At 36.8% G+C, this 15257-nt stretch overlaps 1 protein-coding gene across 3 annotated transcripts; it reads left to right on the top strand.

Annotated features, from left to right (window-relative positions):
• The first annotated feature begins 4503 nt into the window (after positions 1 to 4503).
• On the top strand, positions 4504 to 15169 carry LOC145323897 (trimeric intracellular cation channel type 1B.1). 3 transcript variants are annotated; one of them, XM_080166506.1, is made up of 10 exons: positions 4504 to 4636; positions 5771 to 5848; positions 6230 to 6314; positions 7323 to 7379; positions 8196 to 8295; positions 9513 to 9608; positions 11809 to 11985; positions 12387 to 12507; positions 13593 to 13688; positions 14733 to 15169. In XM_080166506.1, the coding sequence occupies exons 2-10, from the start codon at positions 5813 to 5815 to the stop codon at positions 14793 to 14795; spliced, it is 831 nt and encodes a 276-aa protein (XP_080022632.1). In that variant the 5' UTR covers positions 4504 to 4636; positions 5771 to 5812; the 3' UTR covers positions 14796 to 15169. The 3 variants fall into 3 exon arrangements, with proteins under 3 accessions (XP_080022632.1, XP_080022638.1, XP_080022624.1); XM_080166512.1 differs by having other exon boundaries at positions 4608 to 4737; XM_080166498.1 differs by having other exon boundaries at positions 4608 to 4778.
• Positions 15170 to 15257: the final 88 nt, after the last annotated feature.

The following is a 15257-nucleotide window of genomic DNA, read 5'->3' as shown; positions in this document are numbered from 1 at the left end:
AACCACTGCACATGTCCCAGCCAAGTTCCCCCATGCTGCTGAAGATGGAGGCCCACCAGGATGCAGAGCTCCAACCAGGGAAGTCAATAAGAAGGCCACCCCTTGCCAAAACCAGAACCACCGCAGGGGCTCCCCACCAGCAACTGACGGAGCCTGGCAGGGACGCAATACCAGCTGGCAACTCTGGCCCAACTCAGGTGGCTACCAACAGTCTGCTGACAGTCCGGAATACAGTTCAGGCTACCATCAGTATGGCATCTTCTGGGCCTTGCTGGTCCACCTGTGGGTACCTGTCCACACACTGGCCACAGGTACCCCCCAGAGATCATAGCCCCCTTTCCGACTGGCACCATCAACGGCCTTTGCTACCAACCACCTGGCATACCCAGAGGCAGGATCCCTCATGTGGAGAAGCACCTGCAGAAGCTAAGGCCGAGGCTGGCCTCGCCACCCAGGGGAGGAGAGCCGCTGTTGGATGGAAGGAACCTGTGTGTATGGGGAGGAGGCTGAATGTAACCAAGGAGCCACCACAAGCAGCCCGGCACCGCCTGACCCCTAGTAGGGGAGACCCTGTTTGTCAGCTGGTGCCCCAACTGGAGGAGGAGAGGCCTGGCAGGTTGATACACCCTGGGGAAGCCGGCCTGATGGGACTCAGCTGGACGAAGGGGCGCTGCCGCTTCAACGGCCACACAGCCGCCAAGTGTAGAACCGGTTGGGACCGGGCAATGAAGAAACACCAGGCCGCCCAACAACCTGCATGCAACCAGTCTGCCACCCAGGTCCACCTGGAGGGAGATGCCCAGCCGTCACCCCAACTAGCTGCCGCCGCTGGGGCCGCGGCTACCCAGGAGTCTGTGTCTCAGATTGGGACCATGGTGGCCAGGATCAACGTGCTGGGAGGAGCGGCTGAACCCAACCGGGTTGGCCTGGACCGCAGCCGCAACCACAGGGGACCGGTGTCCGTAACCCCTGTCACCCCCAGCAAGAGCCGAGGGGCGCTACCCAGCGCCACCGGGACGGTGGACGAGGAGGCCCTGGCGGCCGCCGAGTGGGAGAGGCAAGAGGCGCTAGCCAGCGAGTCTGAGTCGATGTATGGGACGCCAACCGGCGTCGCCACCTGGAAGGAACGAGAGGTGCTTCCCTGCACCACCAAGATGATGTCTGGGGCGACAACCGTCGCCGCCACCTGTGAAGACTGGGGGGTGCTATCCAGCGCCCCACGCTGGTGCCTGGGGCGACAACGGTCGCCGCCACCGAGAGACCTGGACCCCTGTGAAGACTGGGGGGTGCTATCCAGCACCCCCACACTGGTGCCTGGGGCGACAACCGTCGCCGCCACCGAGATACCTGGACCCCGGAAGGAGCCCGCAGCCCCAGAGGAAGGGGTGACACCCGTCACCCCCAGCCAGCCAGAGCCCCCAGCCAGCAGGGAGAGTCCAGCCGTCCCACACCCTCAACTGCATCCAGCTGTCTACCTCCCTCAACCAAGCCAGGGTAATTGTATTGCACTGGTGTACCAGGAAGTTTGGGCTGGGCCAAACTTGCCTGCGCCCCCTGCATCTGCCCCAGGAGCCAGGGTATCAGCCATTACCAGCCAAACTGAAGAAGCTTTGACCGCTGCCTGGGGAGTAACACAACTAGGTGCGCCAAGTGCCGAGCCTAACCATAGAAGTAGAGGATCTCCAACAATTATGTCTACCCAAGATGGAGACAATGTGCCTGGACCCCTTCAGGCTAGGGGAGGAAATCCGGAGCCTGGTGCCTCCAGTCCACCAGCAGCAGTGTTCGTGGATGGGCCTGTCTCCCAGCCAACTAGAGCGGAGCCACCCTTGCAGATCCAAGACAGCCGCCGGCATAAAGGAGGGACTGTTACCTTTCCCTACCCCGCAGGTCGGACTGCCATGCACCACCCTGCCAATGTCCAGAATGAGCCTGAAGGAGGCAACGCTCCTACAGTATGGCAACCACCACCTGCCCGCGTTGACAGAGACCCTGGAAGCCGAATGAACCTGACCAGCCCCGAGGGCGAAGAAACTGCGCCTGCATCCAGTAGCCAGCCTGCCAGCAGCAAGGTGACCAACACGATGGAGACCACCAGCCCAGTGGAGAAACCTGAAGAGGTGTATACCAGGCGGCTGTTGGTCCAAGCCCCCTCGTGTGCTGTGCCACCCCTGGAGGTTGACAGGGTGGCCTCAGAGGTACACATCCAACGGCCAGAATATCCAACAGGACCAGCTACTCCAGCAGATATAGCCGATTCCGTTAGACCTGGGGAGGGCTGGAGTCCACCACCGTCCAGCAACTGGTATCCTGGCGGACCCATTCCACAAGGACAACAAACTGAAGGCCGCAACCACTGTCGGAAGTCTGGCGGTGCAGACAACCCCTCCAGCCTTCCGAGGGGAGAGTTGTGGTATGCGGCAGCTCTGGACCATGCAGAAACCAGGACATTATAGTGATGCTACGCACCTAGCTAAATCCTGTTATTCTACAATTATAAGGCCACCTGAAAATATGTCAGATAACGGTACTGGTTTCATCTCTCAGTTGTCCTGCAAATGGAGGGAGGGGGTGTTACCCCTCCCTCTCCCATCTTAAGCACCGGAACCTTCCCCTTCCACCACCAAGTTATCAGCACCATCTCAACCCTGAGGATAAAGGATCTAAACCTGCCCTCACCTGATAGAATCACCCCCACACAGACTGTTGTTGTCACAAGTAATTATCAAACCTTCCCTCTTTAGTACCCAGACCTACCACTCAACCCCTCTATGCTTATCTACCTATTGTGCTGCTCCATGGGCTATCCTGCCTGCCCCAGACAGGGATAGCCATCTACCTAACCATTGCAATTATCTATGTTTTACTGTATGATTTATCTTTAACTATCTTTATTCCTAATCCATATGTATTTATATTATGGTTAACTGTATTCTTAATCCCCCCCACCCTTTCCAGGGATGGGGAATCATGATTGCCCAAACTGACTATTGTATATGTATTATAATGCTTTTATGTTATGATCATTTATTCCTATCCATGTAGTTATTGTTTGTTGTATATAGCCTCAGTATCCTTTACACCTTCAATAAAGTGACAACTGAAATAGATGTTGATTCTTGTCTAGTGAATGCTAGAGAAGCATAGCTTCTCTATAGTAAGGTGTCCACGTCTGTTCACACTGCCGTAGTCTTTATTCGAACTCTGGTGTCTGCCATTTACCCTAGGCGGATACCACAGTTGCATATATCACAAGAGTATGATTTTTTCAAGATATTTTAAAACTACGCGGTAGAAAATTGAAATCCTTTCAAATATATGTCTTTAAAAAGTAGTTTAAACCATTGAACAGTAAAAATATATTTTTCTCATATTCCAAATTCAAATGCATTTCGTGCAACTACCCCTTTACCTCTAATGCAATTTGTTAGTATTTTATGTTAAATGATAAAATTATGTATATATCAATTTTATATATATTAAACTCAAATACAATAAATGGTGATATTTCAGTATCAAAACCCGCAATTTATTTTTTGTTTGTGGAACCCTCTCCCGAAACACCCAATCCTTCAAGATTTTCCCCAAAGTGCGAGCACACAGTCTCTGGCCCCCCCTCTAATTTTGAAAAAAAGATTGAATAAAAGCGATAGGAGGGTGGTATTTTTCGTGTGTTAGTATTTATATGAGTACGGGGTATCCCAGCAGAGAGGTGCTCGCAAAGCACTATGAGGGAAATTACTACAGATAATTAAAAAGATTTTTTTTTTGGGGGGGGGGGAGTGTAGTTGAAAGTTTCGTTAGTGATATTTTACAAATAAGCTTTATCTCTCGATATTCAATGAATTTTCTAAAACCTGAAATAAGCTGCCCTAAAAACTTTTGAACAGTCCATTTTTCATGAGATCTTACTGGACATATAAATACTTAGGTTTTTAATTACAAATGATTAATCTTCGCTCCAAATATTCTCTCCTTTCTTGTCTGATTAAAATGACTTTCACTCTTACACATTCTTTTCATGCATTGTCTAAAGATTGTTTTTTTTTTCAGTTGTTGCAAAGCTATTCTATAAGTCTGTAGTTAAGTTAAGTCTGTAGGTTTGTCTTAAAAAAATACAACAATACAATAAATCACAACAAGCAGAATTAAACGCTATATAGAAGAAGATATGACAAGTGACTTTGTATACCTAAACACACATATTAAAAACTGACAAATTAAGTATTTCTATTACTTATGTATTTCAAATGCTACTTGCTGTGGTGTTACTTGTAATTATCATTTGTTGTTTTATTTTGCCTTTAAAAAAAATTGTGAATCGCTCTCTATTAGACCAATGAATATTATTGATAAACTCTTTAATTTTCCTTGTATTAGATTTATATATAAACACTTTTAATGAATTAGTGAAAGAAAGTCCGGAAGTGTGTTTGATGTTCATTTCAATGTGTGCATGTGTTTGCCCATGATGCTCAGTGTGTATTTGTGTACATGTTAAAGTGTGCGTGTCAAAATGTTTATGTTTATTTGTGTTATCAGGCAGAGTGTCTGTCCTCGAGAGTTTGAGTGTGTGTGCCGTGCAGGTCAGCTAGACTAGAGGGAGCAGTAACCAGCCAACTAGCCTGGCGGCCAGGTGAGAATATCAGCTGTTTAAACACGCACACACACACACATAATTATAACATTGCTTTCCTGGATTTTTAAAGTGCATACAGGTGTGTCTGTACACTTCAGGTAGACAAGAGTTATACTAACATACCTTGTTCATAAAACAGGTAAATGTTCGGAACAGAATGCATTTTTATGGAATGTTGAAGTAGTGAACAGTTAAAAGCCAATTAAATTTTAATATTGGATAATAAAAATGTGTTAAAAATCGAAAGTGAATAATGAAAATAAACTTTAACAATAAGAATTGAATTATTGAGTCTGAATTGAATAATGAAAATAAACTTTAACAATAAGAATTGAATTATTGAGTCTGTCTGGCCATAAAATTCTCTAATTAAAATCACATATTTGTATTGAAGCATTTTTAGACATCAATTTGAAGTTACAATTTATCATACTGTAATTTTAAATGTTGTCATGTTACGCTACTGCATAATTTCAAATGTCCTTCCCAGGGGCGTCCAAGCTTTTTATTTTGGGGGGGGTAATTTAAATTTTATTAAATATATAGTTTTAAAAATGCGCGCGAAGCGCGCAAATTTTTTTTTTATTAGGGATTTTTTATTTTGGGGGGGGTATTTACCCCCCCTAAATGGTTGGGGGTGCCTACGGCACCCCCAGGGTAGGGGTAAATTTTAAATTGGGGGGGTAAAATGAAAAAATTTTGCAAAATCGTTTGGGGGGGGGGGGGGTAATCGCCCCATTATCCCCCCCCCTTGGACGTCTATGGTCCTTCCGTCCGTTAAAACCGATATGGGGAAACGTGAATATCTTGAATTCTCTAAAAGATAGAATGCTGAAATTTTTGATAGCATATTTCCACAGAACAATAAGCATCCAAAATGAAATTTATTTGGTTCGATAATGTTACAAAATTAGTATATAATTTTTCTTGTTTTTTAAAAATATAATTCTTGACCACAGAACATATGCTTTATAACTTACTATGAAGGGCCATGTTTTTTACTATTTATGGATATTGTCATCCTTGTTTTCTTCATAGATAGTAAATAATACTATTATCGTCAGAAAAGATGTTATAATAAAAAATTTTGGTCATTGCTGAATAATGATTCTATATATAATTTTTATTCAGGGTTTAGATTAGAAGGAGTGGGGAAGGCTAAAATCCTTCAAAATGGATCCAGAGGCTTTCCTAGACCTTGCCAACCAGGTAAAATCTTCAATTATGTTATAAAGGTCGCACAATTAAAGTACTGGTTGTCTAAATTGCTAAAGGATGCAACAAAGGACAAATCAAGTTGCATCAAATAAAGTGCCTAATCTAGGGGCATAAAGTTAACCCAATAGAATTTTCATAATCATAGTTCACCTATGATATTAAGTTTTAGGGAAAGCAATATAAGGGAATTTAAGTTTATTCCCAATATTTACGTATATCAATATCTTATTAGTCCAATAATTTTGATCTTTTAATTAAAATCATAAAAGTATGGACTGCCAAAATTGTGCGGGCATCATTTTATTTCTGGTTGCATAGGTATCTTATGCCAAAAAACCTTGATCATTTTTATTTGTAACCATGTTTATTAAGGTGACCAAGTTGAAGATGTATCCTTACTTTGACCTGGCACACGCGGCCCTTTGCTGCCTGGCGGTCAGAGAAGATTTATCTTCAGGTACAACCATATGTTTTTTAAGATTTTTCAATGCGTAGATATAATATTGACAAAATTATGATCAATATTATTTCTGACGCTAGAAGCTAGAATTACATTTTTATGTAAAAGAAATAGTTATATAGAAATGTATTCAAATTGAGTCAGATAATGAATTGTGTTTTAAGACAGAATGATTTTCTAATATTTTCTCGCTAAAATTGAATAACAGAAAAATACAAATTATTTTTTTTAAGCTTTTTATTCAGAAGTAGCATAGATTCTTTATAACAAGGGCTTGTCCGTACGTACACCTCTTGTGATCCATATATGAATCAAATATGACTTCTACTGCTCTTTAGTTCCAGATTAAAACTCTCAAATATCAATTTAATGCAATCTCCGAACATTGTCATATTCAGTATTTGTTGCATCTGTGAAAATATTCTAAATTCTTATCATCATTAATGGCATTAGTTTGTCTCTGCTGCGCTACTTATGGATTTAATTATCCTTGTTTTATTACGACAATCAAAAGAGGATTGCGAAATCTTTGCATAAAATAAATTGCATCTTAATTCATAAAAATGTATTGTTTGGTTAAATATGTGACATGTTAGCATCCCATAAATCTCAAGTATTTTACTTTTATTGATTCACATAACAAGTCAAATATGTTACAACCGGGGATATAGGCAAAGGACATTGGACGATTATTTATTCACGCACTCCCCCCTCCATTCTTACGAGTGAAATCTAGTTTTTCATATTATTACGTATCAGGGAAAGAGGGGATTGAGGTGAGTCTAGTTGTAGATTAAATTATCTGTCATAAATTAACCTCTTTCTGATTATGAAAACGGCTTTGTATAACGTGTTTTAACCGTTCAACTTCTTTTTTACTCTTAATAGTATTATTATACGAATAATATAGGTCTTATAACATATAAACTTAGTAAGTAGGTAGTATCAAAGCTTGTTTTTCCTTCCCATCATGTTTCATCGATAACCTAATCTTTTAATTTTCAGGATCTCAACCTTTTTCCAGAAAGCATCCATTGTCACTTTGGGTCAGCTCTATGTTAGGTAAGATAGTTTATTTTTCCCTAAATGTATGTTTGATAAAGGGGAGGTAGGTTGTTCTAAAATTCCATAAAGGTGTGAGTTTTAAGGCTTAAAAACAGTAGTAGAACGATAAGAATTAAAAAAAAAATGTCTATAGTTCTTTTCAATAAAGAATACACATATTTAATTAATATTATCGTTCTACTACTGTTTTTAAGCCTTAAAACTGACACCTTTACGGAATTTTAGCCTAACTTACCTCCCCCTTTATAAATGGATAGTTTATGTGTCAGATAAGGAATTACAGGCTTCTTTAACTTGGCAAGCTTATTTAAATTGAAATTGATTTGACCCAACATAGTTTCTTATCATTTTATTACCTGTCATCAGACATCTATTTCAAACCATTGCATAGCCTTGAACCGTGGCAGGTGTCTTTTTTAATGATCATATAAGTTGTGCTTTGAAAGGAACTACACAGAGTGTAATATTTGGTTGATTATTGAGCGGTTTCATTTCAAGTGCCTAGTCACCCCCCCCCCCCTCTCCCACCCCTTTGATTTAAAATAATGGAATAGATAGTTTTTCGTGTTTGTGTTTTACTGTAAGTCGGGTTTAGTAAGGTTATATTGGGTACCGGGTAGCCCAGCAGGATTGATGCAACGCAGGTATAGGTCAAAGGGAATAGGGCTAGAGCCCCCAACAGAGGCTAGGCATAAAGAAACCTTCCCCCCTCCTTTTTCAATTTACTTTATGAATATGGAGGTTTCTGTGCTCGCTAGGCAATTTAAGGAAATGCGCCCATTTTTGTTTTCTAACCTTAATATTTGTTTCTAGTTATATTTTCTGGTGGAATTCTGGGAAACCTTCTTCTGGGTGAACCCATCATAGCTCCTTTAAAAGCAAATAATCAACTTCTTTTATCCTCTATAGTCTGGTAAGTTAGTTGTTTATTGCATCGTATTATATACAGTTTTCCGCAAAAATAAAAAAAGATTTAAACTAGTTTTGTTACCTTCGAGGGGCCAAAGTCGCGGGGGGGGGGGGGGTAATGCAACCATCTCGTAATCAGTGAGCAAATGGCACTTAGAATTCGAATTTCCATCTGAAAATTTGCATGAGTAATCCTTGGTAGGTATTGGTTTATTTAACATGAATTAAACCAAAAATAAGTTTTAAAGTTGATTCCTACTTAATTACCCTGAAAATAGGCAACAAAAAAAACGGCTAAACGGCTGAGCCGCCAGCCGTTACTTTTCCAACTTTTTGTATGATTTAGGGAAAATAGACCTACCAAGGATTACTAATGCAAAATTTCAGATGGAAATTCGAATTCTAAGTGTCATTTGCTCAATGATTACGAGATGGTTGCATTACCCCCCCCCCCCCCCCTTAATTGACTAGATTCTCTTTGGTAAGAGAAATATTAAAAAGAAACCGAGAAAACCACGTTTCCTTTAATATATTTATAAGACGCACATTTGGATTTATTAAGTAGCTTCAAACTTAAAAAACACGCAACCTTTTAAAGTCAATGATGAGGATTTAATAAGTTTATATAAAAGAATATATTTTTATTACAATTTGATGTATCTTATTTGAAATATAAGCGGCTTTCAAGTGGTGCGACTGTTTTGCTGTTTTATTTTAAATATGAAATATTTTAAAGGCTTTTCTCGTATTCATTCGAATCCGGTGGATATAAACCGGTTCTCATCCATACGAAAAAACTATGTCTAGCATCATATTATATCCAGCTTTCTACGAATATAAAAATGTACAATTATAAGATTAAAACCAGTTTTAATCTTATAATTGCACATTTTATATCCGCGGAAAGCCATATAAAATATAAAAATGTACAATTATAAGATTAAAACTGGTTTTAATCTTATAATTGTACATTTTATATCCGCGGAAAGCCGTTTATAATACGATGCGAGAAATAACTATTAATTTATTTTATTTATCATTTAATTTAAATACCTAGCAATTTTTAAATACTTTCAGTGATTTTGCCTTTTATTAATAACCAAAGCATTTTCATTCAGTGACTTTTATATTCTAAGATTTGACAGACAAATAATTCTATTCTAAACTTTGTGCACATTTTAAAATAAATCTACTCAATACATTGACAATTTGTTAATTTAGGTATCTTATTTTCTACTCTCCATTCGATGTTGGCTTTAAATTTTTCAAGTTTTTGCCAGTGAAAGTTGTTTGTGCAGCTTTGAAAGAAATTTACAGGTAAAGCATTTGTTAGGCTTAAAAGTCGTGGAATTTAAGCAGGCCATTATTTTTAGTAGTGCGTCTAATCTGTATCATAGGTTGGCTGTACGTCTTGTTCATAAAGGAATTTTTAAAGGTTTTTAAAGCTCAAAGGGGTAGTTTCACAAAATGCAATTAAACTTGAATTTAGTGAACTACATTATATATGTTTTCCTGTTCAGGGGTTTAAACTACATTTATAAGGCATATATTTGAAAGAATTTCAATTTTCTACCATGTAGTTTTAAAAAATCAAGACTTTAAAAGCGTATTCTTATATTATATGTAATTCATATAGCTGGCTTATTTAAAAAAAAAAACAGCCTGACGACTAAGTTAGTGATGTCTAATTATTTTTTTATTTGTTACTAGCGGCTTCGCTCCTAGCCTCTAGGGGCTGTGCCCCAAGAGGTTTGATCAAACCATTTTGTCACCACTATTTTAATTTTAGTTTTAAAAAGAAAAGAAAATTTTTTTTTTGGGGGGGGTATTTTTAATTTTTTGGGGGGTTGGGGGTGTCCCCCAAAGATTTATAAACCTTCCCGTGACCTATGAGAAGCTACCCTGTAAAGGAGAACCCGATCGGTTCAGCGGTTAGCGAGATCCTTCGCTACAAACAAACAAACAAAAACACAAACACACAAACAAACAGACAGACATCGTTCTACTTTGTATTATAGATAATACAAAATCATTCAAGTTTGATGGTATATTTGTAACATATTCTTGAAATAATTTTTTTGAAATGCTCTTCATGCAACTATCTCTTTACTATATTTGAATTTATAAATTTTTATCTATTAAATATGCATTATTTTGCTATACATCAAATACTTAAGATTGCAGTTGGTGTGCTACTTAGGAATATAATTGTCCTTGTTATAGCAGACTTGTTTATTTCTTAATTCTTATAGGTGTAAATTGTAAGATTTTTAAAATGTGCATTTGTGTATTTTTATACGATAATAAAATACCCTAAACCGACGTGTAAACCGCAGAAAACTATTTATTTTTATGTAAATTGACATAATTTTTAAAATAAACGTAAACCCTAAAACAAGCTAACAGAATATTTTCCATATTTTCATAAATGGAGCCTTACACTTATATGAGCTTAACTCCATTGTGTATTGGGTATTTCAGCCAGAGATGGGAAAAAACCAGGTTTTTTTTAAAAAGATCAAACCAGTGTGGTTTATTTGGTTTAAACCGGTTTTTATTGGTTTTTATTAATAAAAACCAGGTTTTTTTGGTTTTTTTAATAATATTTTTGGTTTTTTTTTAATAATATCCAAATTAAAGTATTCTAATTTAGTATACTTACGCCTTGACTCGTATCGATGGAATTTTTCATCGATACGAGTCGATCATATATCACAAAAAGACAATTTTCAGGTCTTGATATTTTAAAACTACGTGGTAGAAAATTAAATTTATTTCAAATATATGCTATTTAAATGTAGTTTACCCCATTAACTAAGAAAAAATATGCGGTTCACTAAATTAAGTTCAAATGCATTTCATGAAACTACCCCTTCAGTATAAAGATTTAAACTATTAAAAGAATTTTGAATTAGGTATTTATGTTTTTGACTGTATTTTTTACATTATAAAAAGACTAGCGGCTAGGCCCCTAGAGGCCTCTAGGAGCACTTGAGGAGGAGAGAGTCGAATTTAATAATTGAATTTTTCATTTTATATTTTGTAAGAAAAAGTAAAAAAAAAATTTTTGGGGGGGGGCGAACATTTTTTTTTTGGGGGGGGGGTTCAGCGGTTAGCGAGATCCTTTGGTACAAACATACAAACACACAAACACACATACAAACATCCTGTTACTTTATTATAAGGATATAACTGGAAAGATATGCCTTTGTATTAAAAAAAAACATTTAAACCATCCCACCTTGGTTTTTTTTGGTTTTTTTAGCTTTTTTTTTTTGGTTTAAACCACTTGAATAAAACCACGTGGTTTTTATTTTGCCATCCCTGATTTCAGCCCCGCTGGGTTAGAGTATATCCTCTATAGAGCCCCTCGCAAGGGTTATGCATGAAAAAAATTACACGTTTTTTCATGATTTTAATAAAATAATGGGGTAGTCAAGTGCTCGACATCAACATTGAGAAAAAAACATATCTTAAGTTATGACTTATCTTATTGGCTTTGTATTTTTTTTTTCAGAGCGAAGAAAGTTCACGATGGAGTGGTGCACGCCAGCAAGATCTACCCCAGTGCCTACGTCATTATGATTATTGTGGGTGCCGTTAAGGGTAATGGTCCTGGATTTGTAAAGATTTTGGAGAGACTGTGCAGGGGGGTGTGGACGCCCTCAGCTGTCGAATTCCTCGCTCCTAACTTGTAAGTTTTTTTTTTAATGTTTTAAAACGTCAAACGAGCTTCACGACCTAATAACAAGAAAAAAAATAACCAAAACGTCGTTATTGATATTGTTTCTATATTTGAACCATCCTATAAATGTCAGGGCAAATTTAAATTTAGATTAGAACTACCTATAAACTATTACATGATAAGAGAAAAAAAGAGTATTTATTTGTAGGAAACAGTCTTCTAGTATAAAATCACGAAACCTGTTTATGTCAAATGCTTTACTTATGTCTAATTAACATAAATGATTCCTATTTTATTGTTTCAATAAATACCAAATGGAAAATAAACATTACCTAAATCTCTTTTATAAAATTTAAATTCAATTAAATTGCCTCCTAGACTTTTAAGAATAGATAAATATATTATTTCAGTTCTACCAAAGCTTGTCTGCTTGCCTCCCTGATTTACGTGATTGACAAACAGTCAGACATCATCACTGCTCCCGCCAGTATTGTTCACTTCGGAATTGTCTTGTTCTTTGTTTACTTCAAGGTAATTATTATCATGAGCATCAAATTTACTCAATAACTCACTTTGTCTGTTTGTATGTATGGATATAAGGAAACGTGATTTTCTGGGATTGTCAATACCTAATCTTTGGAGAAATAACTCAGGTTGCCTGCCATTAATGATTAATGCAATGTCTAAATCGGAATTGTCATTTCATCAGACAAAATTATGTAAACTATTTGCAAATTTTCCCAACTAATTATCATTTATTACTAATTTTGCCCGTCTGTCTGTCAATAAAGTGATCGGGAGTATTTTTATTCTTCTCTACCCAGGGGTGTATATTCTACATGGGATCCCCTGCTCAGGGGGGGGGGGGGGGGAATAAAAAATAAGTGGTTGGAGGGGAAAAAAATGTAAAATTAAGAAAACTGAACACATTTTTATATTTCCCCCATCCTTCCTTGGTGAAAAAAAATTTAAAAAATGTGTGGTAGGAGGGAGTATAAAAAATAGAGTTCTTTAAATATTTTTCCATTTTCCCCCCTACTTGGTGAGAAAAAACTAGGGGGGGGGGGGGAAATAAAAAAATTTGTAGCCGGGGAAAAAATAAATCTTGTGCAGAATATACACCCCTGTCTCTACCTCAATATATCAACTTTGAAATGGATGTAGAATATTCGTGGATATTACGACAGGGGAAAATTGTTGTCAATTTAGGTTGCTATTTAATTTGACATTTAATGGCCAATTCGTTCATTCATTAGGAGGGGAAATCATTATTTTAGCCTCCTGCGTGTTTTACTTGATTAGATAATATGAAACCTGGTTAAGGATCCAAGTAAAAATACATCTATTAACTTATATTGTTATAAAGCAACCATTAGAAAATAAAAGTTTGTTTGTAATAAGTAACACATATTTTCATATTTTTCCTGTATCTTTTTGGATATAAGGAAAATCTAAAATTTTACAAGGATAACAGTTGCCTATTCGATAGAATATCTTATTATTAATTAAAACTATTTTATAAATTCATCACTAAACTAGAGCTTATTCATACTGTTATTGGTTTTAGTTTTAAATTAACTATGTGTATTGCAAAAATCAACATTTAAATATTTTAGTTGTCCTCAATGTTGCTTGGCATCACTGATCCATTTGTACCTTTTGAAAACCTGTTCTGTGCCATCTTTATGGGAGGTCTTGTCGACGTCTTTCAGGTAAATATTATGAACAATTGCGAAGGCTGAAAAACAGCCAATAAGCTGCAATGAAATTCACTTTCACTTTAGCTGGATGCTTCTGTGCATGTCTACCTTACCTCGCTCTGATTGTTGTCTGCGGTTTCTCTCGAAATAAATGTCTAGTCGAACACATGACACCCTATTTTATTTAAAGATGAATTAAAAATAAAGGATAGTTTTTGGTGTTTTTATTTTTCTTTAGATAAGATTTGGTTAGGTACTGGGTAGCTCCCTGGGGGTTAGGCACAAGAAAAAAAACTTCGGTGCTCTCTTATTAATTTTAAAAGAAAATAAGGGAGGGAATAGTGGTTTGGTGCTTGCAAGGCACTTTAGCGGAAAGCACCCTTTGGAAGACAATAGATAAGTAATCCAATGTTTCTCTGGTCTAAACGAAATGGCACCCTTTACAAATGATAAGCATAAAATAGGTTAGGTTAAGTCTTGTTATGGTTTATTAGGTTTTAGACATTTAAAATCATCTTATATATTTGGCTTGTATTAAGAAGAAAAATAAAATCTAACTGAAACCAAATATATTCCTTAAAATACATTCTATTTATTTCTAACTTTTTGCATTTACTTACATATATTAGTATAATCTTTTTCATAGAACTGTTCCTTGTAAAGAAAAACTGAACATCTTAAAAAAATATATTAATCGGAATAAAATTACCTTTTCTAATTCTGATAAAAACTAAATAGATACAACCAGTGCAGTATAGTGTTTCAAATCATATAATGTTACCTTTTCTATGAGGAAGGAAAATATTAGTTTTCATGTTATCAAGAACAATAATTATCTGATTTGATCTTATTTCAGGATTTTACTACCTAGTATTTTTTGTACAATATGGTACTTTTTGTTTTGATAGGTTTAGAATTATTCTTTAATAAAAAAATAACACGCTTAAAATATTTAGGCAATTATTTGAAGAACTTCTTTATTAGATAATAAAGTCCCTTCTGCATAAAATTAAATTATAAACATTTCATTGCAAGATTTAATAATTATATTTTAAGGAAACTTTCTATGGTAAACCCAAGACCGAAGAAGCCGAAGCTGAGAAACCAAAATCAGAATAAGAACCTCATTTTTTATATAGTTTCTTTATTTATTATTTAAAAATCGACAAAAATAATCAAAACTTGGTGTAATCTTAATTTAAATCAGAGCTTTGTTGAATATAACATGTTTTTAATTCATTAGAATAAAATATCACCCTAGAAAACATTCATAAACACTGCCTTTTTGGACACACTTTTTATTGAAAAAGAAGATTTTTATATTATTATGTATGATCTGCAAAAAGCAAAATAAACTCTAAATACTTATGGATGAAATTGTCAAAATTACATTAATTAACATATAATGTATGTACTAAGTAATGTGAAAAATAAAATGTAAATTAATTTGCCCAATACAATATTTTGTACCAAATAAAAAGACAACAAACCTATTAATTTAATAAATTATTAATGGATGACGTTAGTGTGTGGTGTGTGTTTGTGTGTGTGTATGTGTTTGTGTATGTGTATGTGCGTGGT

This window comes from Acartia tonsa, chromosome 1, assembly GCF_053477335.1.
Source record: "Acartia tonsa isolate MP-2025a chromosome 1, ASM5347733v1, whole genome shotgun sequence".
In the NCBI taxonomy this organism is placed as follows: Eukaryota; Metazoa; Arthropoda; class Copepoda; order Calanoida; family Acartiidae; genus Acartia; species Acartia tonsa.
This window is presented reverse-complemented; position numbering and strand designations above follow the sequence as displayed.

Bases quoted from the DNA above. Each gene is read 5' to 3' on its own strand.
- LOC145323897 (XM_080166506.1), top strand. From the start codon at position 5,813: ATGGATCCAGAGGCTTTCCTAGACCTTGCCAACCAG. The intron at 9,609-11,808 runs GTAAAGCATTTG...TTTTTTTTTCAG, and splicing joins GCTTTGAAAGAAATTTACAG to AGCGAAGAAAGTTCACGATG. The intron at 13,689-14,732 runs GTAAATATTATG...TTATATTTTAAG, and splicing joins GTCTTGTCGACGTCTTTCAG to GAAACTTTCTATGGTAAACC.